Consider the following 27084-nt stretch of genomic DNA (forward strand, 5'->3'; position numbering starts at 1 on the left):
ATGATGGAACTGTTCTGATGCCTTGTGTTGTATGAAATAGTTCTCAAGAGTGTGAAAACCATTTCCCAAGATGCCCCGGTGCACAGGATGTTAATTAACATCCTTGCCAACTCTGTTTTACAACTAATCATTTTTTTTCTATTTTGGTTATTCCGATTTGTATGTGTTCAATTTTTGAGGTTATTTTTTGAAGTTTGTTTTTCCTATCTCCCTGTATATACATTATATATTTATATCATTTGCCCAATTACGCATTTCAGAAAAAGTGAGAATTTTTACTGAAGAAAACTAATAAGCCCTTTCCTAATACATAACATATATTTCTTCATTAAAAATTTTCCTGTTAGCTTTGTTTTGTTAGATTTTATTATACAGATGTTTGAACTCTATATGACTCCATTTGTTTTGATTATTGGAAACTCTATTGTTCAGTTAGAAACAATTGTTAGTAAATAGTCATTGGGAAGTTTTGTGCACAATTGCTTTATTTTTTAAAAGTTATTTATTTTCGGCTGTGCTAGGTCTTCGTTGCTGGGTGAGGGCTTTCTCTAGTTGCAGTTAGCGGGGGCTGTCCTTCACTGTGGAGCTCCAGCTCCTTACTGAAGTGGTTTCTGGTTAGGGAGCACAGCCTCTAGGAGTGCAGGCTCCAGCAGTTGCAGCTCTCGGGCTCTAGAGCACAGGCTCGAAGTTGAGGTGCATTGGCTGTCACCCCACAGCATGTGGAAACTCCCTGGACCAGAAATCAAACCCGTGTTTCCTGCATTGGCGGGTGGATTCTTAACCACTGGACCCCCAGGCAAGTCCCCAATTGCTTTGTTTTTGAAAAATAATGAACACTTCATCCATCTCGTTTTTTTTTTTTTTTTTTTAAACTAAGAGTGGACTTTCTCTTCACTGAGACAATTTCAGCTCCATGTTGCAGAAGTACCTTAGCCAGTAAAAGGCCACACCCATCCTGGGGTGGGCTGCATTCCTTTATGCTGATTTTGATTTCTACTTAAAATCCTATTAAAAAATATTGGTAACATACACATGCACACACATATACACAAAACCTTGTGAGAACAAACACCATGCAAAATAACAAAATGTATTTGTGGGTCAGCTTTAGTCTAAGAACTGTGAGGCTGTATCTTTACACAGCTTTTACTACTCTGGGGTCCTTTCAGTGTTGTGGTTTTTCACTATGACCCAGCAGATGCTTTAAAGCGGACACATAGTTTGTTGCTGTTCACACAATCACCAGCCAGCGGGACAGCTATAGCAGCCAATACAAAAGGAGAGGCATCCAGTTCTGATCCTAACTCTAGCGACCTCTTTTAAAAATTTTTTTTGGCTGTGCTGTGTGGCATGCGGGATCTTAGTTCACTGACCAAGGATAGAAATGTTCCCTGCACTGAAAGTGTGGAGTCTTAACCACTGGACTGCCAGCAAAGTCCCAACCTGACTCCTTTTTCACCATGCCACCTTATCTTACAAACACCCAAGCCTCTCCCTTTTCAAAGCAAGGGAAATAGATAAAACACAATAGCCAGATTCATGACACACTTTAAGTCCTAACAGAGAAAATCAATAGCATAAGTGAAGAATGGGATTTGTAATAAAAAAAAAAAATTCCTGAAGATTTTTCCTTGAAGATTCCTTTACAGCAATATAGAGAATAAATCAACTATGTTAAGGCCATATTTTCCCCTACATTTCAAAAAAAATTGTCTAGTTGATTTTGGGATTGCAACATATGGTAGCGAGCAGACACAATCCATTAATATAGGATTCACAACAACATATTGTTACTGATGTCTGCAGCATCAAAGCATATTGGTTGCTGTTACTAGTTTAATCTAAATGCTGTCACTTAGTTCTCAAGATGAGATGAAGGTGGAAGATGATCTAAGATTGCCTTGCCTAATATTTTTAATTTTTTGCAATGCATAGGACCAAGGAGGTAGGAGCTCCTTTCTCCTTGATAAACAATTATCTTTTTGTAAAAATTGAAGCTTGGTTTTATTATCTTAGGAATAATTTGAGGCAGGTAAATACAGAAGCCGTAAAAATAGGAAGCAGTGCAGGGAGCTCACCATTTGTGGTCAGAGAGCATGGTTCACGTCCTTGCTTTGCCACTCACCAGCTGGATACCTTGGGGTAGCTTCTAGATCACTCTATAGCATCATCTGTAAAACTGAGATGAAGGCACCCACCCCACAATGTTGTTACAATGATTAAATGGTATAACAAACGTAATAGGGCCTAGAACAGCTGTTCAATAAGCATCAACTACTATTATCACTCCAAGGAACTGTACAGAATGAGATTTGTTGGCAACTTGGCAATTAACAGAGAAGAGTCAAAGCATTCTAATATGGAAGTAAATGTGATCTTTTCCCCTAAATATTCATACAATCAGAGCTTTCCAGTTGCTGAGGCTAGAAGCAGGTGCACAGTTTAAGGTCACTGCCACAAAGCCTTGCGAAACTATTGGGTTGTCCAAAAAGTTCCTTCAGGTTTTTCCTAAGACATTAGTGGGAAAAACCCAAACAAGCATTTTGGCTAACCCAATACATTAGGTAGACTGATTGAGCAATTAGCTTGTGAATTCCAGCCACTCCATAAGCTGAAATGCTTTTTCCTCTTGTTAAATTTGAACATGTAATCCAACATATTTCAAACCCTAGGTCCTAATTTTAAACTGTATTTTGGTGTGCACATTGCAGAACATACAAATAATGTCTCTCTTTCAGAAGTCCTCTTGGCTGGCATTACACAAGCTCATTTTTCTCATGAAAGGTTTCTTCCACAAAGTCAAATAGGTTGGGCTAGAATGAGTCCCTCTCTCTTTTTTAAATTCTCAGTCAAGAAGTCTGGTGGTCCAGTGGTGACCCTGGTGGTCCAGTGGTTAAGAATCTGCCTTGCAATGTAAGGGACACAGGTTTGATTCCTGGTCAGGGAACTAAGATCCCACAAACCACGGAGCAACTAAGCTGTCGCACCCCAACTAGGACCTGATGCAGTCAACTAAATAAATAAAAATTAAAGAAGAAGAAGACACAGCCTGTAGGGTGCAGAGGACCTTGACATTGTTTCATTTCTGGATTAGGGATACACAAATGTCCTACTAATCTGAGAGTAGGTGTGGCTAAGTACCAAGTAAGGGTTCAAAAGGAACCCAGAGGCCTCCTTTTCCCTTATATTCTGATTGAGTAAAAAGGGACGAAAGGACATGGAGAGGGAATGTGTTGTGCACTAGCACTTAACATGTCTTATCTTTTGGAATTCTCAGAATAACCTGGGAATGGAGCCTCATTTTAACCAGGAGAAATGACATAGAGAGGTTAAGTAAGTGCTTGGGCTCACACAGCTAATAACAAGTGACTGATAAAAACCCAGTTGTAACTGAATCCAAACTCAGGTGTGTCGGAGTCTTTTCACTGTGTCATCCTGAAATGGGGGTAAGGCTCGTATAACTACAGGATTGGGAACATTTACTGATTATTAATACATTTATATTTAGGACTACACAGGAATTTAAGGGGCAGGCACATCTATTCTTTGTGGCTCATAAGTAATTTATAAAATAAAAAGTATGGCATAGTGCCAATAATGAAATGTGGGGGTTTATTTATCCTACTTTTAGGGGGAGCAAGACTAGCTACCAGCCTTTTCAAAATATAAAGATAATAAATCTAGAAATGGGTTTTCCTTGTCCTGAAAAAAAAAAATCACCTAGGGTTTATACCTTGGCTTAGTACATGTAGGGAGAGTATGTCTCATTGTCCTGCGAACTGGCAGTAGTAAGTGGGACATAGAGAGCTGGTAAGGGGTACAAGCATAGGGTACAAGGAACAGTGTACTTACTGGTACACTGACTCTCCAAAAGAAGCAGAACAAAAACAACTACAACTTTCTGCTCTTTTCCATGAGTTCTTACTACTCCCACAGTGGCTGATCTGAAACTATAGATATGACATCACTGAACATGGAACTGGGGAGGGAAGTGCCCACTTTTGTTCTCACCCAGTAAGAACAGCTCCAGCATACCCCTTGGCTGCAGGTTTATTAGGGTGTGAGGGACTCTGGGCTGAATGTTACATTAGAGACAAGGCTTCCCCCAATGAGAGAGCTCTCAACTTCCCTGCCAGGTCCAGGTCAAACTTAAAAAAAGTTTTGTTAGTATAGACAGCATCCACTCCTGCTACATAGGTGTACCTGTTCATCTCTGCATCTTTTGAATGCCAAGAGCAATACCACTTCCACACCCTGGGGAGAGTCCACTGCAGCTGGAATCACCACCACTTCTGCCTGTGGGAAGAAGGACTATGAGTGTGGCCCATTCTCTCCCACTAGGTACTGGAGGTGAGAGAGCTTCCCAGGAAGGGCTTCCCTGGTGGCTCAGCAGTAAAGAATCTACCTGCAATGCAAGAGACCCAGGAGATGTGGGTTCAATCCCTGGCTCAGGAAGATCCCCTGGAATAGGACATGGCAACCCACTCCAGTATTCTTGCCTGGAGAATGCCATGGATGGAGGAGCCTGGTGGGCTACAGTCTATAGGGTGTCAAAGAGATTGACAGGACTGAAGTAACTGAGCATGCATGCATGCGTGAGCTTCCCAGGCAGTTCTCTGTCGTGGTTGTGTGGAAGGCCCATTAACTGAACTTAATACTGTGGTAGGCAATCAAGCCTGAAAAGCCACCTTCACTGAGACTGATAGACTGGGGATTTTGTCTTAGCCTTTCTTACAAGGCCTCTGAATTTCTGCCTGAAAAGAAACTGTAAAGGAGCTGGAGCAATGAGACAGGAGGAACCCAGCTGTGGTCTGAGGCTTTCAAAAGGGAAAGATGGGCTTTTGTTGCCTAGAGAGAGGTGATTAAAAGATGCTCAGCCAAGAGAAATAGATTCATCCCTCTTGCTACAATAAGGAATTAATAATCTGTTAAAAGATGCTTGAACACCACAAGTAAATGAAAATAGTTCACCTAGCACCTTTTGGGAATTTTTTCCCCATATATAAAACCATGAGAAGTAAAGGAAAAGATGTATATTTTCTTATTTTTGAACTTTAAAAGTTCTCTTCACTCTTTGTAGTTTGGTTTCTGAATCAAAACAAAGAAAAAAAAAATACATTCATAAAAGCTGTTTCCTTTTCTTTTCCCTCCATGCTCCTTCATCATGTTTTCCCCAACTCAGGGCATTATCCTGAATCATTGAGAGCAGAAGAGTTAGTAACACTGAGGTAGGTGGTCAAGAGGCTGGAAGATCTTGCTTCAGTAAGAGAGACACTTTCCAGTAGATCAGAGATGGCAGTTACTGGGCCTCTTGGGCAGATCTTTAAAGAGATAGAGAAGAAAGAAAAAGTTGTTGTTGAGTGGCGACCTTATAAAACTCACACAATGGTCACCAAGTGCTTGTGGACCTCCAGGCTTCTGACCACAGCACTGAATTCTTGGAAGGAGATTTTCCCGTCCCCGTCTTTGTCCAGGAGGATGATGGTTTTGTCCACCAGCTGCTGTAACTGCCAGTCTTTCAGGTTGTCGCCTACCATCATCTTCAGCACCTGGAAGAGCTCCCCGTTGGAAATGTAGCCGTCTTTGTCCATGTCGTAGATGCTGAAAGCAAACCTCAGCTTCTGCTCCTCATCTCCCCGGACGCTGAACTGGGAGGTCCCCAGGATGAATTCCCGGAAGTCCACCTGTCCGTCGCCGTCGGTGTCGAAGACGTCGATCACCCGCTGCACCAGAGGGTTCTCCTGCAGCTCCGGCATGGACGTGAACTCTTTGACGCTCAGAGCGCTGGAACTGTCCAAGTCCAGCTTCTTAAAACGCTTGCGCAGCCTTTTAATTTCATCTTCGTCGAAGTGCGAGCATATCTCCGCCGGGTAACTGGCCTCATTTCCCATTCTGGAGCCAGTCTGTTGCTCATAGGGTCTGAGGAGGGATCAGGGGCGGTGGGCGCACACGCGGCTAAAAAGAGACCGTTGTGCCCGCAGGTGGAGGGCCAGGTGGGGCAGGCTCGCGGGGACATCTTCCCCCACCCCCGCCCGCCCCCTAGCCCCTCTCACCCCCTCCCCCTCCCCTGCTTCGGGCAACCAGACGAGAAAATAGGAGGTGCTGGGAGCCAGGTGGAGGAGTGGGTGAGGGGAGATCAGGGGAGAAGAAGCGGTGGGAGAGGGAAGCTTTCAGGGGGTAAGATAGGAAAAGTAGGAGAGAGGGGAGCTGGGGGAGAAGTCCCCTTTCTGAATCCTTCTCTCAGCACCTTAACCTTTATCTCCTGATATTTTTAAAATCTTCTCACGTCCTCACTTTTCCTCCTTCGCTTGGAAAGTGAACTCCAAGGGGGTGGGGCTGCCTTTGTATTAATCACTTCAGTATCCCCAGCACAGTGCCTGAAATGCAGTAAGTGTTTAACATATGTTGAATGACTGCGTGAACTGCAAGCAGGAGCTCCTGATGCTTATTTGCAGACCTCCTCTAAGGACTAAATGAGATAATACATCAAGGCGTTGGTGTCATATATACATCAACAGTTGATCCTTGAGCAACATGGGTTTCAACCGTGTGGGTCCACTTATATGCAGATATTTTTCGATAGTAAATACTACAGTACTGCAGGGTTGGCGTTGGTTGAATACTCTGACGCAGAACCATGGATACTGAGAAAGGATACCCAGGGCTGACTATAAAATTAAGGATTTTCCACTGAACAGATGGTTGGCACCCCTAAACCCCCTGGCACTGTTCAAGGGTCAAGTGTTTTTTAAAAAATTCTCTGGGAGGGAAAGCCAGGATTGACATCCTTCTGATGCAGTGGCCACTGACCTTTTTTAGAACATTGGGTTCAGGGTCTTTGTAAGAGACTGTCCAGCTATCGCACAAAATTTCTCATATGGATCATCTACAGGCAGTAACATATTCCTGAGGAATATACACAATGCTGAATTCAGGGCACTTTTCGGGAAGATACAGGTCCCAAGACCTTGGGTCCCAAGACCTCTGTCAGCTTATTATTTCAAATACATCATCTCAAACCCACTCCTTATTTTTGTTGGGCTAGTGCCTGGAGAAGGCAATGGCATCCCACTCCAGTACTCTTGCCTGGAGAATCCCAGGGGCGGTGGAGCCTGGTGGGCTGCCATCTATGGGGTCTCACAGAGTCGGACATGACTAAAGCGACTTAGCAGCAGCAGCAGCAGTGCCTGATGACTGTCCTGCAGATCACTTTGGGGAATGGCTGCAATGTGCCCTGAGAAGCTTTTGCTGTGTTTTGAGAGTATAAGAGGCCCTTAGGCTCTCTCACGCTCTCCCACCTTGCTTCAGCTGGATTTATTCCTATTTTGTTGATGATGAATCTCACCGCCATTCCCCAGATTCCTTCTTCTTTTAGGAACACATCAGTTCCTCCAAGTGCATACAAAGTATTAATACATTTGGCTCAAGAACATTCATTTTAAAGGGACTTGGGGGACTCCTAGGACCCTAAATCAAACTGGAAGAGGCAAACACTCCCTCATTTTAAAAAAGGTTGGCACCTTTTTTGTGCTTTAGTTCAGCCAAAATATCAGCCTGAAGGTAGTCATGCTGAAACTGGCACAACAAAGCCATGGAATACCTTACCATTAGGTCTACGCAGTTTAAAAGAAAAGGAGGGACTTCTCTGGTGGTCCAGTGGCTAAGACTCCACGCTCCCAAAGCAGGGGGCCAAGGTTGGATCCCAACCTGGCGTGCTGCAGTCAATGAGTGCAAACAGTCAGACATGACTTAGTGACTGAACAATAACAACTCTGCCCAGGAACGTTCATCTAGCACTCAGTCTGGGTCCTCCCTCCAGTGCCCAGGCCTGGCTGAAGAGGCAGGTCTCAGCTGGCGGTGCCCACAGGGCCAGGTCCCCAGATCCTGCCCAGCTGTCCTCACTGAGGGAGCTAGATCCTACATGCTGCAACTAAAGATCCAGCATGATGCAAGGAAGATTGAAGACCCTGCCTGCCACAACTAAGACCCAGTGCAGCCAAATAAATAAAATAATAGTAATAAGAAAGAAAAGTAAAGGTTTAGAGGCTGAAATATTTGATGACTGAATTATTATCTGGACTGAATTAACTAGATCTGAAAGAAGCATGGTTGAGTGGAAGGGATTTAGAGTAGTGTGTTAGGGGTGGGGCAGGCGCACAGCTGGCTGTTAGCGTGAGATCACGACCTTCAGCGCAAGACCTTTAACCAGAGACCATTAGCACCTCAGCAGTGGTGGTGAGAGACCCAGCCTGGCCAACAGTCAGCTGGACCGAGGTCCTTGTGTCTGTGAGTGTGGTGAGAGGCAGATTGTGGCCTTCTCCCAAAGGCACTCCAGGCCTTCTGGTCTCAGGCCGGCAGGTGAGCTGGGGGCCTGGGGACAGGCTGAGCGCTGTGTCCTGCACAGCTCTCGCTATGGCCGCCCACTGGGTGGGTTCAGGCCTTGAAGTGGTGGTGAACCTCTGCCCCATCCCCTGCAACCTAATGGCAGCAGCAGTCATCCTGGCTCACAGTGCTTGAGACCCATCCTCGTTTGGGGAGTCTGAGGGGCCTGAGGTCTGGCTGGGTCCTGGGCACCTGGCTTCCTCAGTGATGACAGCTGGGCAGAGTCTGGGGACCTGGCCCTGAGAGCACTGCCAGGTGAGACCTGCCTCTTCAGCAGGGCCTGGTCACTGGAGGGAGGACCTGGACTGCATGGATCAAATGCTTCTGGGCAGGTTTGTTGTTGTTCAGTCACCAAATTGTGCTCCACTCTTTGTGACCCCATGGACTGCAGCACGCCAGGCTGGGCAGGGTACTGGTCTGAAAATGGACTTAGCCAGGGCTGGACCCTGAAGGATGAAAGTCAAGCCTTGGGACCTTGAGCGAGTAAAATAAGGGGTAACAATGTTACTTTGCCTGCAGCATTTAAGTGTTCAAAGGCACAAGCAACCAAGGAGACAGAATTAAATGCCTCCCCTTCCCTTTCTTGTCAGAACAGAGAGCAACATGTGCTTCTGTGGAAGTTTCCAGGAACGTGGTGACCTGAAGAACAAAGGATCTGACCCCAAGAAGTTTGCAACAACTAATCACGTCCCTCCTTCACTTTTCCTAAGAGAGGGCTTTGCTGTAAACTTTCAGGGAGTTTGGGGGTTTTTAAGACATGAGTCACCTGTCTCCTTGCATGGCCTTGCAGTTGCCCTTTCTCTGCTCCAAACTCTAACCTTTTGGTATTGTTTGGCCTCACTCTGCATGGGGCACACAGACTTGTGTTTGGTAAAACAGGACAATTGAATCTTAACTGTCCACTTAATAGCTGTAAGTAGCTTGGACAAGTTGTTAATGTCAGTTTTCCCAATCGTAAAATGAGGCTAATAATGTATTTCATACAGTTGTATGAGGATTAAAGCTGTTACTAGCCAATAAGATAAACAATCATTATTATCGTTATTATTACTAATTTTGTTATTGTTTACCCTGCTGGTGGAGACGAAGGCTTAAAGAAAGAATACTTGGAAGCCTGAGCACTTAAGTGTATGTATGTCCGTTTGATGAACACTTCCTATATACCGTGTACACTATGCCACTTGCTACTCTCAGTATTTTGCCAGCATTAACTTCAGCTCCTCCAGGGCAGTGTTCTTTGGTGGCCGATGGCAAACTTTCCATTGCAGGCAAGCAGTGATGAACCTCACTTGTACTCCTATGGAGTCCTCACGACTTTCTCTTGAGTAATGTTCTGAAGGTCGTTCTTTAGGAAGGAGTCATTAGTGTGGGAACTCTTAAGTAAGTATTTTCCTCTATGTGGTGTGTTATTAGGAGGTAGCGAGGTGCAGTGGTGAGAGCATAGGAATTAAATAGACCAGGTTCCAGTCCCTGCTCTGCCCCATTAGCTGTGATTATTAGAGGAGCTGTTATGTCCTAGCCTAACTGTCCTCATCTGTAAAGTGGTGATAATCATCATCTGTTTTATCTATTCTCTGTGGCTCAGATGGTAAAGAATCTGCTCACAATGCTGGAGACCTGGGTTCAATCCCTGGGTTGGGAAGATCCCCTGGAGAAGAGACAGGCTACCCACTTCAGTATTCTGGCCTGGAGAATTCCATGGACTGTATAGTTCGTGAGGTCACAAAGATTTGGACATGACTGAACGACTTTCATGTTCACATTCACTTATCTATTCTAAGAGTGAGAAGAGAGACTGCATATAGAAATGTTATGTAGAAGGAGAAATATTGTCCCAAGAGTTAACTAATTTAATGGTCAAACAGACAATACCAGGAAGATGGTACCACTTCCTTGAAATAATTCAGTGAGCAGTTGGAACTGCTTTACTGCCTTGTAGAGGAGATAATGTGATGTTGGATCTGAAATTTTAGTCAATGTAAAGCTGAGTTTCCCATTGTTTCACATTTCATAAACTTTGTAGTTCAGCATTATTATGGGACTTCGTGTTATTGTTTCAATATTCTCCAGCCATTATTCTTAGTCATTTCCATGAAAAATGCTATTTGTCACTCTCTTTATCACTGTGAAGGGATGTGGATTGCTGGACATTCACTACAGTAAGCATGTTAAAAGGATTGACTGGTTGTTCTGGAAGAAATTAGGATTCTGACACCATTTCCACTTTCAATAAGCCATTTTCTTTTCCTCAAGAGTTTTCAAAAAAAGAAAAAGGAACCGGGAAGTGTTATGTGCAAATATAGCTGACGTTGGAAAATAGAAACAGAAGTAATGAGAATTGAGAATCAGGTAAAACTTCATCTTCCAAGTTAGTCAGGAGAACAGGCTTCTGAGTAATTCACAGTTACTCTGTGAGATTTACAGGTGGAAGCCCTCACGTTTCTGTGATTTCACTGGTCAGTATCTTTAACATCTATTTGTATTGAATTGGCCACCATGTAGAATGTGGAACAATATAGCTCTAAGTTTAAAACCTTTCATGAAGGACTTCCATGCTGGTCAAGTGGTTAAGACTGTCTTCCAATGCAAGGGGTGTGGGTTCAATCCCTGGTTGGGGAACTAAGATTCCTCATGACCAAAAAACAAAACAAAAACAGATTATAGACAACAGAAATAATGTAACAAATTCAATAAAGACTTTAAAAATGGTCCTCATTAAAAAAAGAAAAGCAACTTAAAGAAAATGTTAAAACCTTTCATGAGCATCAGAGTTCTCACCTGCGACTTAGAAATAATATAGTGGTGGTGTTTTTATAGGTCTAAGTGGGAGAACATCTACTTTTTTAAAAAGCACCCCAAATAGCATATCAGAACACATTAGGGACTCAAAAGGACCCTGAGCCCCTAATTTTGTACCCTGTCTCCTTATTCTTCTCTTTCCTACTCCTTCATTTGCTTTCTCGAAGCAGAATTTTGACTCTGGATTTATCAGTTTTATCATTCTTTGATGTGACAAACCTTGTTTGAAGTTTAAATCCATTGAACAAATGTTGCAGTAACACGGATGGACCTGGAGGGTGTGTTATGCTAATTGAAATAAGTCAGAGAAAGACAAATGCAAATGTTTTCACTTATATGTGGAATCTGAAAAATAAGACAAATGAATATTATAATACAGAAACACTCACAGAGAACAAACTAGTGGTTCTGATTGAGGGAAGCAGTGGGGGAGGAGCAAGAGACGGGGAGGGAGATGAAGAGGTATGAAGGACTGGGTGTAAAATGAATAAGATATAAGGATGTAACATATAGCACAGGGAAAATATGACCAATATTTTATAATATCTTTATATGGGGTATAAACTATAAAAATAGTGAATCCCTATGTTGTAAACCTGAAACTAATATCATAAGTCAACTCTGTATTTGCTTAGTCATTCAGTTGTGTCTGACTCTTTGCGACCCCGTGGACTGCAGCCCACCAGGCTACTCCACCCACAGGGATTCTCCAGGAAAGAATACTGGAGTGGGTTGCCATACCCTTCTCCAAGGGATCTTCCCAACTTGGGATCAAATCCAGGTCTCCCACATTGAAGGCAGATTCTTTACCATCTGAGCCACCAGGGAAGCCCAAGAATACTGGAGTGGGTAGCCTATCCCTTCTCCAGGAGATCTTCCCAACCCAGGAATCGAACTTGGTCTCCTGCATTGCAGACAGATTCTTTACCAGCTGAGCTACCAACTCTACTTCAAAAATAAAAAAATCCATTTAACACATTATATGTTGAGCACCTACTATGTGCCAGGAGATGGAGGTTTTCTGTGAACAAGAAACAATCCCCTGAGAAATCTACTCTTGATTGTTTTGGCTTTAAGGATGTAACACTATTTGCTCAGTCTTTTATGTTCATCATGTATAGTCAAAAGGATCAAGAGGACTATGTTGATTTTCTTCTGTAGTTCTGCGATGGTATTTAAAATGAGCTTTGGAATATACGGTTTTTTAATCATAATTTTGCTGTTTAACAACTGTGTAATCTTGGGTTGAGTTACTTGTCTGAACCACTGTTTGCTCATCTGTAAAACAAGGATACAATTGCTAACTTATAGCATCATTTTCGGGATTAAATGAGATAGAATGCATAAAGTATTAGACTCTGTGCCTAGCATATAGTAGATACAAATATGGTAGATATTATAATTATTGCCTACTGGATACTAGCTTAGAAAATTCTAATTCTAATAGACTATTTGCATATATACCCATGCAGATACACTCAACTACTCCTTTGTTTTCTACACAAATATTTATTGAGCTTCTGAAATATGAAAGGCATACAGTAGTGACCTAAGGCAAATACTTTCCCACCTGTCTCTGTCCTTATGGAGATTACTATTCATAGGGAAGATGCCTATTAACCAAATTATCATGCCCATAAATGTACGGGTGAACCCGTGGTGAGCATCACAGATGAGAGGTCACACAATAGGAACTTGATTTAGTCAGAAAGATGAACAAAACCCCTCTTGTAGAAGTGATGGTTGAGCTGAAATCTCAGGGAGAAGTTAACTGGATATTTGACTAGGGATATGTGTTCCAGGAAGAAACACCTCTGGGTGCAGACTGGGACAGAGGAGCCAGGTAAGACAAACTTAAAGGCCACTGTGGCCAGAACAGGGAGGTCAAGGGAGAGCATGATATTAGATGAAGTGAACAGATGGTCTGACCATGCCCTAGACGTTAAAGAAAGGGCAACATTTATTCAATCATTCCTTTACAGGGCATCATTTATCCAGTTATGTTTTGACATATACAACATTGGGGGCATGTAGAGATGGTCCCTACTCAGAAAAATCTACTGATTACTGAGTGAATTGAAGCATTAAAGACTGTGATTACTTACAGCACAAGATGGAAAAAGAAAGATATCTGAGAGGTAAGGGCAAAGAGCTGTAAGAATTCAGAGAACTGAGAAATTTTTGAGACCTTCCTAGAATTCTTGCTGGAAATGAATGAAGATTCCCTGCCCCACCCCAATAAGTACTGTTTGATTCTGATGAAGACAAGGGGAGCAAAATCCATGATCACAGTAGTGGGAAAGGGAGCAGTGACAGATACCAGTGACTAGTTTAATGTGGCTGAAATACTTGAGCTAAATAACGGAAAGTGAGCTGGAAGGAACCAGATCAAGAGGAGTTTGGAATGTTTGGCTGAAGACATTCGGTTTTTATATGACAGGGAAGCCAGGTGAGTGACCTAATCAGAATTATAGTCTAAAAAGATCAACCTGGCATTGTGAAGGGTGAGCTGAACAAGGGGAGAGCCTGACACTTGGGAGAGCAGCCAGCAAACAATGACAGCTATGCCTGTTTGTCTGGAGTATGAGAGCTGAGCAAGGATGAAAGAGCAAGGATGAAAGAGGCACAAGAGGAGAAAGGTGAAGTGTGTTCATTTGCTGGGCTTCCATGACAAGTGCCACAAACTGGGTTGTGCTTTCAACAGAAATGTATTGTCTCCCAATTCTGAAAACCAGACATTTGAAATCAGGATGTCAGCAGGACCACATTCCATCAAACCTGTAAGATCCTTCCTTGTTTATTCCTAGCTTCTGATAGTTTGCTGGCCAACTCTGGTGTTCTCTGGCCTCAAGCCGCCATAAATCCACCGTCTGCCTTCATGGTCACGTGGTGTTCTCCCCATGTCTCAGTCTCTGCAAGCTAGTTGTCTCCGTACAGGGACGGCAGTCATGTTGGATTAAGGACCCTCTCTACTACAATATGACTATTTAATCTCCTCTTCAATGACCATATTTCCAAACCAGGCCCTCTCCTGAGGTATCAGGGGGAGGACTTCAACCTATCTTTGCTAGGGGATGGCGGGGCACAATGCAACTCATAAAATTAGGCTTGAAGTCTTACTGGATAGAAAGACAGAGGGGGCAGGCAAAGATGAAACTCCAAATGTGACTGCACTGGCTTCCCTGGCTGACCTGCCCTGTGCTTGGATGTTGCAGGAAGCTACCTTTACTGTGTAATGAGATGGGGACCCTGTAAGGGCTCCAGGGCTCCTTGCCCTGCACCCCTGACAGTGCTGGCTTCTCATCCAACTCCCACAGCTATGGGAGGAAGTGTTTTCAGAGGAAACGTTGGGGCAAGTTTTCACATTACTGCTGCTGCTGCTGCTAAGTCACTTCAGTCGTGTCCGACTCTGTGCGACCCCATAGACAGCAGCCCACCAGGCTCTGCCGTCCCTGGGATTCTCCAGGCAAGAATACTGGAGTAGGATGCCATTGCCTTCTCCGTTCACATTACTAGACTTGGTTAATACTGTCTGAGAAATAAAACGCATGGTTTTCTGATATTTTGTAAAACTTCACACTATAACCACTAGATGGCAATCTTCACACATTTTCATGTTTTTTTCTTTTTTTTTTCTCCCCAGAAGCAGGAAACTTCAGAACCTGGAGGTAACTATTTAGCACTTGGAATAATTAGGGAGGAGTCCTGTTTCATGTGATTCCTCCACAGATTTAAGTGTATGGAAATCTAAAACAGTGGAAGGAAGACTGTCTCTCACAATAGTCCTAATCAGCTTGAGCACTGTTCACACCTTTTAGTCACATAGTGAATAACATTTATAAATATTCATGAGCTTGTTGAATTCAACCAGAGGGAAAACAAGGACTATTAACAGTAGGTGGTCATACAACTGACGCCCAAGCAGCTCTGGTATATCAAAGAGGAGACTCTTATGCCGTGTTATCTGGTTACTTGCTCATTAGCAAGGGTCGGGTGGGGGGTGGGAACTTGCTGGAATGTTCTTACTGTATCAGAATTCAAGCTTCTGTCATTTATATTAACCAGCGAGTCATAGAGAAGCAGCTGTAGCTTTGTGAAAACAAGCTAGAGAAACAAGACTAGAGAATTGTAGATCTCCAGCCTGCGCACCCAGCAACCCGACTTGGAATGCTTTTTAAAGAAAATAGTTATTGTTGTTTCTTTAAATATCTGTTTTAAGTTGAGGCTAATGGTTTGTGTAAGCCATCTTCATGTTTTCTCATTGAAATCTACAAGCTGAGTTGGATAAAAGGAATAACATAAAATTGTAGGTGCTGGTTAATAAGGCACACTGCAAAACAGAAAATTCCAGAATCTTATATTTCTCAAGTTTTCCCCCCAAAGTCTTCAGTTCTATAACATGTAAATATTATATGAAAGAACATTTATGTTGGAATTATAAGATGCTTCTGCTTTTTTGGAGATGAGTCCAAAAAATAAGCATGTACTTATTATTTATCAAGTATTTTTTTCTTCTATATGCATAGTCTGTACTCAGGCACGGAGGAGGAAACATTTGTTCAGCTAGGTGAATTTGTTCTGGTAAGAGAAGGTGAGGCCTTTCTGAGGCTGGCCTCTCTTTCTTCATGTACAATTCCACCATATTATAAAAGGACACACGTACAGCTTTGTGTTTCTTTAGGTTTTCAGAAAGCGCTACCTGGATAGGTTCCATCTGACCTTATGCTTGGCTTAAATATTAAGCGTAATTACTTAGGCTATTTCAAGGGAAGCACTCAGCTGTCAAAGTGGTTCTTGACTTACACAGGTTTTCAATTTAAAGCAATCTACAGTCATTAACTCTCCCTGCCTCACCATAACTTTCATCAGGTTGAAAAGCAGACAGTGACATTTTAAATTGAAAAAGGAAGGGGCAGGGATGAGAGAGGTGCAGGAGGCTGTTGCGATGTGACCTAGTTGTTAACAGCAAAAGAGACTGAGTTAAAACTCACCACTCCCCCACTCCTGTACTATTCCGTTTGGGTCTTTAAAGATAAACTGCAAAGAAAATTGACAGGCACTGAAGCTCCTTGATGTGACTTGTGTGATCTGTTTGGCTTTCAACGTATAGATGACTAACCCATTCCTCATCCCCACAAAAAATTAAGAGGGAAGAATGAGTCTGCTATGAGAAAGCTCCACTTTCTCAGTGAACAAATATTACTAGGTTTCACACTAGGTGCTCGTTTTGGTGGTCAGGGATGGAGAGCCCATCAGTTCATTGTCCTCCTTAGGGTCCCAGGAGCCAGATCTTCAGCTAGTTAGGTCAGGATTCCTCTAAATGTGCCTGCCTGAGAACCACAGCATTCTCAAAGCAGGACATGCTGCATGGCTCAGTCTTAAGGGCAATAAACAGACTTCAGAGAAATTAAGTGATGTGCTGAAAGTCACTCAGTTGGTTCATGAGAGAGTCAAGACAACTACCATCCTGACTACCATATGATATGATAACTACCATCCATTCAGTACATACCACATGTCAGACAGTTTTATGAACATTATCTCTGTTCCTTACACCAAGCCAAATCATCAGATCTTCTCTCCAGCTAGTAGAGGAGGAAACTCAGAGAGGTTAAGCAATCTGTGTTCATGATGTCTTTATGTACATTTTACATGGGGATATTTTGACACAGAGGTTGTTTTTATATTTGCACCTGTACAGTGCTCTTAAACCATTTACACTTCAGCTTAAAATATCACCTAATAATGAGCTTCACAAACATCCTCACTCCACCCCACTCATCCTTACTGGATGAGGTTCAGGATTGGGGGTTGCCAAGGATGGGTAAGATCAAGAATGAATTAAAGGTTTGGTTGGAGTGAGGGGGCAGGAATGGGGGGCGCAAGGATTGAGTAAATTCAGGGATGGGGTGAAGGTCAAATTGAAGGTGAGATCATGGATGGAATGGGGCAAAGTTTCCTAATGTGCACTTTCTTTAATATTAATTTTTTAAAAAACCACTGAAAAGTGTAATTTACTTTTAGACTGTCTCAAAATTTATTTTTCCTTTTTCCTACTTTCCATAATTTAGATTTCTGGATTTCTGAAGTAGAGCTCCCTTCACTGCAATGTTCCACCTTGTGCTTAGTATGTTATTTGTTTCCTAAACATCCAACAGCAACACAAGGAGACCCATGGAATCAGAGGCAGAAAACCTTGTAAAAACCCAGCAAGCTATGGCTTCAGCTGAGGCTCACAGAGATTCAGTAACTTCCCCAAGGATGTGAAATTGTCTTCTCAGAGTAATGATAGAGCAAGGGTGGTCTGCCTCCTAAGACCAAGGTCATTCCAGTCCCGGTTGTCCTACCTCCTCCTCTGTAATCCGTGCAAGGAACAATCTCCCTCCCTGCAGGCTAGACCTTGGTCTGCAGGTGCAGAAGCTGCACGTTCTAGGTGGTCAGGCTGCAGGCGCTTTCTTTTAGCTGGCCCCTTCCCTACCTTCACTTGCCATGAGGGGCTGTTCTAGACAGTTTTTACATCCCAGACCCACTCTCCACCTCTCCCCATCCCAATTTGTGCCATAGGGAGGCTTATGGACTATAGTGACTGGTTTCCTTGGCTTGAGGCAGTGGTAGAAGAGGCTAGGGTGGCGGGAGCAGAGAGGAGACTAAGGTCAGGTATTTACTTCCTGGGCCTCTCTCAGCCAGGTCACTGTGGCATGTCTATGCCCTAATCAAAGCCTCCAGCTCCTATTTTAATACCCTCTCCTGAAGTGAAAGGCAAAGAAAAAAAGGAAAAATATACACATCTGAATGCAGAATTCCAAAGAATAAAAAGGAGAGATAAGAAAGCCTTCCTAAGTGAACAATGCAAAAATTTAGTTGAAAACAATAGAATGGGAAAGACTAGAGATCTCTTCAAGAAAATCAGAGATACCAGGGGAACATTTCATGCAAAGATGGGCACAATAAAGGACAGAAATGGTATGGACCTAACAGAAGCAGAAGATATATTAAGAAGAGGTGGCAAGAGTACACAGAAGAACTATACAAAAAAGATCTTAGTGACCTGGAGCCATGATGGTGTGATCACTAACCTGGAGCCAGACATCCTGGAAGTCTGGAGTGTGAAGTCAAGTAGACCTTAGGAAGCATCACTACAAACAAACCTAGTGGAGGTGATGGAATTCTAACTGAACTATTTCAAATCCTAAAAGATGATGGTGTGAAAGTGCTGCACTCAGTATGCCAGCAAATTTGGGAAACTCAGCAGTGGCCACAGGACTGGAAAAGATCAGTTTTCATTCCAATCCCAATGAAAGGTAATGCCAAAGAATGTTCAAACTACTGCACAATTGCACTCATTTCACTAATAAGGTCATGCTCAAAATCCTTCAAACTAGGCTTCAACACTACATGATCCAAGAACTTCCAGATGTACAAGCTGGTTTTAGAAAAGGCAGAGGAACCAAAGGTCAAATTGCCAACATCTGCTGGATCATCAAAAAAGCAAGAGAATTCCAGAAAAACATCTACTTCTGCTTCATTGACTATGCTAAAGACTTTGGCTGTGTAGATCACAACAAACTGGAAAATTCTTAAAGAGATGGGAATACCAGACCATCTTACCTGCCTTCTGAGAAACCTGTATGCAGGTCAAAAAGCAACAGTTAGAACCAGACATGGAACAACAGACTGGTTCCAAATTGGGAAAGGAGTATGTCAAGGTTATATATTTTCATCCTGCTTACTGACATTATATGCTGAGTATATCATGTGAAATGCTGGGCTGGATGAATCACAAGCTGGAATCAAGATTGTCAGGAGAAATATCAATAACCTCAGCTATGCAGATGACACCAACCTTATGGCAGAAATCAAAGAGGAAGTAAAGATCCTCTTGATGAAGGTGAAAGAGGAGAGTTAAAAAGCTGGCTTAAAACTCAACACTCAGAAAATAAAGATCATTGCATCCAGTCCCATCACTTCACGGCAAATAGATAGGGAAACAATGGAAACAGTGATAGACTTTTTTCCTTGAGCTCCAAAATCAGTGTGGATGGTGACTGTAGGCATGAAATTAAAAGATGCTTACTCTTTGGAAGAAAAGCTATGACAGACATAGATAGCATATTAAAAAGCAGAGACATTACTTTTCTGACAAAGGTCCATATAGTCAAAGCTATGGTTTGTCCAGTAGCCATGTACGGATGTAAAGAAGATTGAGCACTGAAGAACTTGTGCTTTTGAACTGTGCTGTTGGAGAAGACTCTTGAAAGTCCCTTGGACTGCAAGGAGATCAAACCAGTCCATCCTAAAGGAAATCAGTCCTGAATATTCATTGGAAGGACTGATGCTGAAGCTGAAACACAAATACTTTGGCCACCTGATGCGAAGAACTGACTCATCGGAAAAGACCCTGTTGCTGGGAAAGACTGAAGACAGGAGGAGAACGGGACGACAGAGGATGAGATAGTTGGATGGCATCACTGACTCAATGGACATGAGTTTGAGCAAACTCCTGGAGATGATGAAGGACAGAGAAACCTAACGTGCTACAGTCCATGGGGTTGCAAAGGGTCAGACATAACTGGGTGACTGAACAACAAAGGCAGCAGTGGAAGATGCCAGGACAGAAGGAGACTAAGGTCAGGTATTTACTTCCTTGCCCTCTCTCAACCAGGTCACTGTGGCATGTTTACATCCCTGACCAAAGGCTCCAGTTCCTATTTGAATGCCTTTTCCTGTGCCTCCCTGAATTCTAGGAGTGGCTCTCTCCATGTTTCCCTTTGAGCTAAGGTGTGCTTCCTTAGCTTAGGTAATGTCTCCTTCACTTTACCTGCCCTGAGATGTTGCAGTATTCCTGTTGTTTCCTTAGATCACACCTCTGTAAAGAGTTTCTTGAAAATTCTCCTCAGGCTGTTTGAGTGTGCTATCCATTCTCTGCCCAAACTGTTTCCTCTTTCTTCTTAACTATTCCCAGTTGGTAAAAGGCACATTATTCAACCCAATATTTAAAGGAGACTTATAAAAGGAGGTATCATCATAAATCTTAATAATTCCTTGAAAAGTTTTGGGAGTTCGATAAGCTGTGACCTGCTACCTTCCTTTTCCTCGTTTGTAAATAACAGATTTCATAAAACCTGGAACCCTTAAATTCAGTGACTCAAAAAAATTATATTTTTGGGGGGCTGAGTCAGAGTAAAATGAATGAAACTTAAAGTCTGCCATACTTTTTTCCTGTGGAATTGATTGACAGTGAGTCTACTGTGAGCAGAGGCACAGCTGTGCTAGGAGGATCATGAAGAAACATCTGAGTCAATTTAAAATTCTTCTCTGAAAATTGCTGGAGTCTGATCTGCAGAATTGGACCTGCAATTTTCTAGGTGACTCTGGGGAGCAGATAAAGCCCTAGAATTAAAAAAAAAAAACCAGTTTATTCTTCAGAGAGATTGCCGCTAGACAGCTCTAGGGTTGCCAAGAGATGAAGGGTGAATAGATCAAGGTTCTCACAGGGGATCATGTATTAATGTCCAACTGTGAGAAATAGGTGGAAGAAAGCATGCTAGGTGACCGTATATTGCTATTATTCATTTGCCAAATGAGGATTTTTTTTCAGAGTGAAATTGTTTAATGACTTTGTGGTAACAGACACGGACTAGGACTGTACCTGGAAAATGGGAGGTCAGAGGAATGTCCTTCTTAAGAGCACCTGTTGGGAGAGGTACCCTCCAGAACATTCCTGCTTCTGCTGTGCTGTGCTCTGCACCCCTCCCCCTGGGGGACTGAAGGAAGAGGGATGTATTCATTAAACCAGGAGTCCTCAACCTCCAGGATTTAGTGCCTGATGATCTGAGGTGGAGCTGATGTAATAATAATAGGAATAAAGTGCACAATAAATGTAATGCTCTTGAATCCTCCCCAAACCATCCCCCTACCTGGGTCCATGGGAAAATTGTCTCCATGAAATAGGTCCCTGGTGCCAAAAAGGTTGGGAACCACTGCATTAAACTACTACTGTATTAACTCCTTACAAAAAGTTACTGAAGAGATGAAGAAGCTGAGACTTGGGTGGGTTCATGATTTTTCCAAGGCAGGTAGATGGTACAGGCAGGCTTCAAATATGGTCTGTCTGATTTCAAATCCAGTCCTACTTTCTTCACACTAATAGCCCAGACTGTACGAGGTTTGAGGAAAAAGAGATGGCAAGGAAAGTGCTAACAAGCATGCTTCCTTCTTCTGACCTTTTCGAGAGAAAGCTAACCCTCTCCCCACCTCAAAACAGCAGGTGGAGACCCAAGGATTGAGTGAAAGAAAATACAGCAGGCAGAGGGCCTTCACAGAGGAGACCAAGCTCAGCCAATAAGCTGAATATGGATGTCATTGTACCTTTAGGTACATGTACCTAATTACATTGTACCTTTAGGTTCTGTGAGGGTGACATCCTGAAATTCTGTCCTAGGTTCTTCAAGACAAACATGGTCATCAGTGCCCAAGGATATGCTCTGCTGTTTAAATGCACACAGGTGAGCATCCCTGCAAAGCAGCTTGTTACTGAACAGACCAGAATAGGCCTTACTTCAGACCACCGTCTGGAGAAAGAAGTGCTCCCTGTGTGTCCTTAACATTCCCCGAGGCTGGAGGTGGCCCCCCTAACTCTACACCCACATGGATGTTATCAGAATCTTCCTTTATTTCTGTCTCTGAAGTTCCAATTAAGGGTACACTTCTCTTCCATTCTCATTCCTACCCCTCATCCCCTTCAAATTCAGCTGACCTGGAAAGCCAGCCCAGGGTTGTCTTAATAACCATAACTTGATCCTGACATCAGCCTCTTATCCAGTTGCTTCCAGCTCACTACATCCAGAGTTTCCCAAATGCCTCTCCCCTGAATTTGTTCCATTAAAAAACCATGGTTGAAAAATGATGTGGTATATTTTGCATGGATCATCTGAACAGTTCATGGCTTTTCTGATTTTTTGTTTTTCAAAACCTGTCTTCTTTTTTGTTTGAAATTTCTGATAAATCCATATAGCCCTGGAATGGTTATGATGAAATCTCATCATCCTTAAGGATGTAAGTTACTTTGTGGTTATCATATTTGGGTATAGGCTCACTATTTTACATGCATTGTCTGCCTTAATTTTCATGACAATCCTATGAAATAGACATTTTCACCCCAATTTGCAAAAGCTGAGGCTAGGAATGGACAAGTAACATGTTTCATATCACTTAGATGGTAGTGTTCAAACCTAGAACTGTCTCCAAAGCCCATGCTTTCAACCATTATGCTTTATGGTAAATATATTAAGCATTCTCATCTCAGGATGACATAAAGAAAGACCATGATCACTATATCAAAGCTGGGAGGGTGCTTGCAGATGATTATATCCAAATACCTCATTGTACTGATGGCTAGAAGCAGGTAGGATGGGAGAAGGTATAAAACAGGTGGTTGGTTGTCTACTTAGCATCCATTCTCCTGAATCATTCTTCCTAAGGGAACCCTGCTTTCATTTAGGTCTTCTCTATGGGACTATGTATTGCCAGGGAAGCTGCCCCCTTACTAGTCTTAGGGGATGAGTCATGGCTGGCTAATCTATCATGGTAATCTCATTCTCCTCACCATTTATTGGCTTAAAGATGGACAGATGACACAATTTTTGGCCAATGAATGTGAAGAAATCTACTGGAGAGTTTCTGGGAAGGTTTTCCCACTTCTAGAAAGAGCTGTAGGAAGATATCTAAAGATATCTATGAACCCCAGGAAATTCTCCTGATGGAAGGAGAGGAAGTATTAATACTTCTATTTACTACGCCAAGTTTTTTTCCTAGGTCTTTCCATAAATGTTCTGTTATTCTCAGAACAAAATGACAAGTTATGTTTTATCAACTTCCCTGGTGGCTCAGATGGTAAAGTGTTTGCCTACAATGCGGGGGACCCATGTTCAATCCCTGAGTCAGGAAGATCTCCTGGAGAAGGAAATGGCTACCCACTGCAGTATTCTTGCCTGGAAAATCCCATGGACAGAGGAACCTGGTAGGCTACAGCTCACGGGATCGAAAGAGTCAGACATGACATAGGGACTTCACTTTCCCTTCACTTTCATATCCATTCATGAATGAAGAAACTCAGACCTAGGAATAGTTCAGTCAGTCAGTGATTAATTGGTAGAGCCAGTATGCAAGTCCTAAAGTGTATGGCTTCAAATCTATTATGTTTTGTGTTAGATATTTCACACTGGAATTAGATTTATGTTAGTGCTTATGAGTCTATGTATGTTTCCCTCTATGTGTCCAGGTGGAGTTAGGTTCTGAGTCTGAAGAGCCCTGTACCCTGAGAGGCTTGTCCTGGGAGCCAGATTGCCCATCCAGTTGATGTCTTGGTCTCATGGTCCTCTGAAATGGCACAACCTAGAGATGTGCTTGTGATCAGAGAGGTGCAAATCATTCCATATTGCTGGCTTTGGGGACATGATGGGGAGGCTCCCTTCATCTTATCTAATGTTTTGCTGTCAGCTTTGATCACTTGGAGATTTTGGCTTGAATTAACCCTGGTCACAACAAGTGGTAGGAAATGCTGGGAGAGATTGTGGCAGAAGGAGAAGGGGATGACAGAGGATGAGATGGCTGGATTGCATCACTGACTCAATGGACGTGCGTTTGAGTGAACTCCAGGAGTTGGTGATGGACAGGGAGGCCTGGCGTGCTGCGATTCATGGGGTCGCAAAGAGTCAGACATGACTGAGCGACTGAACTGAAATGAACTGAACTGAAAGTGAAAATATCTCCAAATAAATATAAAAATTCTTGCCTTACAGGGTTGTAGTTAGAACCAATCAGTTAATGTCCCAAATACGTTTTTGTCACATGGTAAAAAACAGAGCATGCTAGTTTTCTAATTCCTTAGTTTCCTGCTTCCTTCCTTTAAATCTTTACTCAGTGACTGTCTTCTCAATAAGCTATGAGATTATAAACAGAGATAGAAGAGGGTAGCAGAGGATGAGATAGATAGCATCACTGACTCAGTGGACATGAATTTGAACAAACTCCAGGAGATAATAAAGACAGAGAAGCCTAGTGTGCTGCAGTCCATGGGGTCACAAAGAGTCAGACACAACTTAGTGGCTGAACAACAACAATGATTCGGATTGCATCAGGGATTGTGGGAAGGCTCTGAAGAAGGGGGATTTCAGCTGAGAGTTTATAATGAGAAGGCACTAGCGGGGTTAATGTTGGGAGGGTAGGGGGAAGAATAGTAATTAGGAAGAAGGATGCAACAGCATGTGCCAAGACCTTAAGGAAGAAAAGTGGATTTAGGACAGAAGATCAGGGTTCTGTTTTGACAAATTAAATGTGAGATGCATGTAAGATATTCAAGTGGAGGTGTCAAACAAGAAGGTAGATACATGGTTCTAGAGCTGAGAAGAAGAGTCATTGTTGAAATACAAATTCGACAGTTGTTAGTGAAGAGAGGCTCTTGGGAGTCATTATTATCAGCTTTAGATTTTTTTTAAATGTCAGGCTGACCTTGTACTGTTTTATTTGCCTTCTCTTTTAAATACTGGAGTCTGGCTCTTATTACACCTTTTAGTCTCCTATCTTAATTATCCAATCTCTGACTCACTTTGCAGTTTTCTTTCTAATTATATCATAAAGGCAGAGTGTTATGATAGAAAGATGTATTTTCTGGTTATTTGTGTGCCTTGGGCAAATCACTTAGGATCTCTGGATATTAGCTTCCTATACATAAAATAAATGAGTTGATTGTTTTCAGTTGAAAAATATCTAAGATTATTTAAGAATTACCTGGTTATGTCTGTTTCTCTAAGCAGGATCCATCACTGGACCCCTGGGAAATTAGATCTTGAGGATATTTTGCAATCCACATCATGACCAGCAATTAACAGTTAAACCAAACACTGTTAATGTCAGTCTCAGATACTATTACTGTAATGCAGAATAGCATTTCTTCTGCATTTGTGGATATAATATGTAGGGAAAAGATAGAAATTCAGACATTTACTCATCAAAGTAGCATCACAGTTAAATCCAAGACAAACTTGTTTTACTGAAAATTCCAATTGGATAGTCATTCTTCAAGTGAAATTAGGAGTAATCTAAATATCATGGTCCCTGGAGAAGGAAATGACAGCCCACCTAGTACTCTTGCCTGGAAAATCCCATGGACACAGGAACCTGGTGGGCTATGGTCCATAGAGTTGCAAAGAGTTGTACACGACTTAGCGACTAAACAGCAGCTGCAAATATCATGGAATCCTAGAAGATGTAATAGCCTAGATTATTGGCCACTGACACATATGACAGCATTTTCTAATATTCTTCAAGGTAAAGCTATACAAAGCATCAACATTATCAGCAGTTTCCCCCTTACCTCAGTGACAGCAAAACTTCTCTTGCCGCAGGGAACCACCTTATACCACTTGTCATGCAGCACGTCCATAAACCCATGTGATTTGTATTGACTGATTAGCTCGGATATATTGGAGGTAAAAGGAGAGTTGGGAGGGAGACCAATGCCGTACCCTAGAAGAAAATACAATCTCAAATGAGTGTTTTGCTTAAGAATTTCCTGAGTTGTTGCCACCACACCTGATATTGCTGTCAGACCTGGTAACAAGGACACAGTAAGCTTTCACCATCTTTCCCTCAAAAGACTCAGAAATGTCCTAGGTATGATTGCCTTGGATCTGCTACTTCTCTGAGTAAAAGAGGTGAGTCCAGAAAGGAGAGAAATGATTTGTGTACTGTGTAGTAGGGGCACATTGTATTCCAAGGCTTTCTGCCCTTCCCTTCAAGATATTTTTCAGAAGCCATCTTTCAGGTCTTTACTAGGGCTAGGATTCCCTATCTACTTCTCCCAGAAACCCTCATCTGGACCTTAAAAACACAAAATTAGTTAAATTACAGTCCCTGGCCTATGAAATACTCTCATCATTGGTCATGCATAACCCTCTTTTACTTTTATTTTTAATAATAGAATGAGGCCTTGTGAATGTACAGTTCAGCATAAGTACTAAAACATCAACAAAAACTTGTCAAAAAAAAAAGGACTCTGGTAAAACCAAGTGTTGAAGCAAACGTAGATCAGTAAGATCACTTATTCATTGCTTGTGGGAATGCAAATTGATATACCCACTTTGGAAAACTGTTTGCTATTACTTTATATAGCTGAAGATTTATATGCTCTAAGACACAACTTTAAGTACATTCCTAAAGAACTCCTCCACAACTAGACCAGGAGATATGGTTAAGGATGTTCTTAGAGGCATTTTTTATAACAGCAAAAATTGGAAACAACCTAAATGTTAACAAGAGAATGGGTAAATAAATGTGAAATATTTATACAATGGAATGTTATATAGTGTGAAACATACGAATGATATGGAATAATATGGATGACTCAGCAACACTAAGTAAAAAGATCAGTCTCAGAAGATTGCAGCATGAATCCATTGTGTAAACGTAAAAACATTAAAAACAAACCAGTATATTTTTAGGAATTCGTATATATGTGATAGAAGTAATATTCAGAAAAAATCAAGAAAATGATAAACCAAATATCTGGGACAACAGTTATTCAAGGCAAGAGAGGCAGGGGAAAGGATGAAGGAGGAGCTTGAAGAAGGTGTAATTTGTTGTCAGAGTTTTAATTAATTAGCTTTGACTCTGTATCTTCACTTGGTCTGGGGCTTTACTTGGTTTCCAAACTGTTACTTCACTGTTAATCTCATTGACAAGCCATGTGGAAGAGCTAATTACCTACATTTTGTCTTTAACTATTGGATTGTATAGTTGAAAAAAGATGTATTGCTGTCAAGATGATTGAGGAAGACAAACTGAAAATATAGCTAGCTCTTTTTTTCACATGCACATACAAAAGGCTATCAAGAATATAGAGAT

At 42.2% G+C, this 27084-nt stretch overlaps 2 protein-coding genes across 3 annotated transcripts in view; both read right to left on the reverse strand.

The window, feature by feature from the left end:
* The window catches only part of GRIN3A (glutamate ionotropic receptor NMDA type subunit 3A), a 205755-nt gene that overhangs the window by 19023 nt on the left and 159648 nt on the right, over positions 1-27084 (reverse strand). The window contains exons 6-7 of one of the 2 annotated variants that reach the window (XM_086315750.1): positions 25556-25707; positions 4204-4296 (exon numbers count right to left, since the gene is read on the reverse strand). In XM_086315750.1, coding sequence (XP_086171876.1) covers positions 4204-4296; positions 25556-25707 — 245 coding nt within the window. The remainder of the gene's footprint in view (positions 1-4203; positions 4297-25555; positions 25708-27084) is intronic. The other variant, XM_086315751.1, reaches the window with a different exon arrangement.
* On the reverse strand, positions 5019-6057 carry PPP3R2 (protein phosphatase 3 regulatory subunit B, beta). Its single transcript, XM_086315770.1, has one exon. The coding sequence runs from the start codon at positions 5889-5891 to the stop codon at positions 5379-5381; it is 513 nt and encodes a 170-aa protein (XP_086171896.1). The 5' UTR covers positions 5892-6057; the 3' UTR covers positions 5019-5378.

Source organism: Bos grunniens, chromosome 8 (genome assembly GCF_055505025.1).
Source record: "Bos grunniens cultivar Pamir isolate PY7600 chromosome 8, Bosgru_T2T1.0, whole genome shotgun sequence".
NCBI lineage: Eukaryota > Metazoa > Chordata > Mammalia > Artiodactyla > Bovidae > Bos > Bos grunniens.

Excerpts from the sequence above, each read along its gene's own strand:
- PPP3R2 (XM_086315770.1), bottom strand. The coding sequence starts at position 5,891 with ATGGGAAATGAGGCCAGTTACCCGGCGGAGATATGCTCGCACTTCGAC.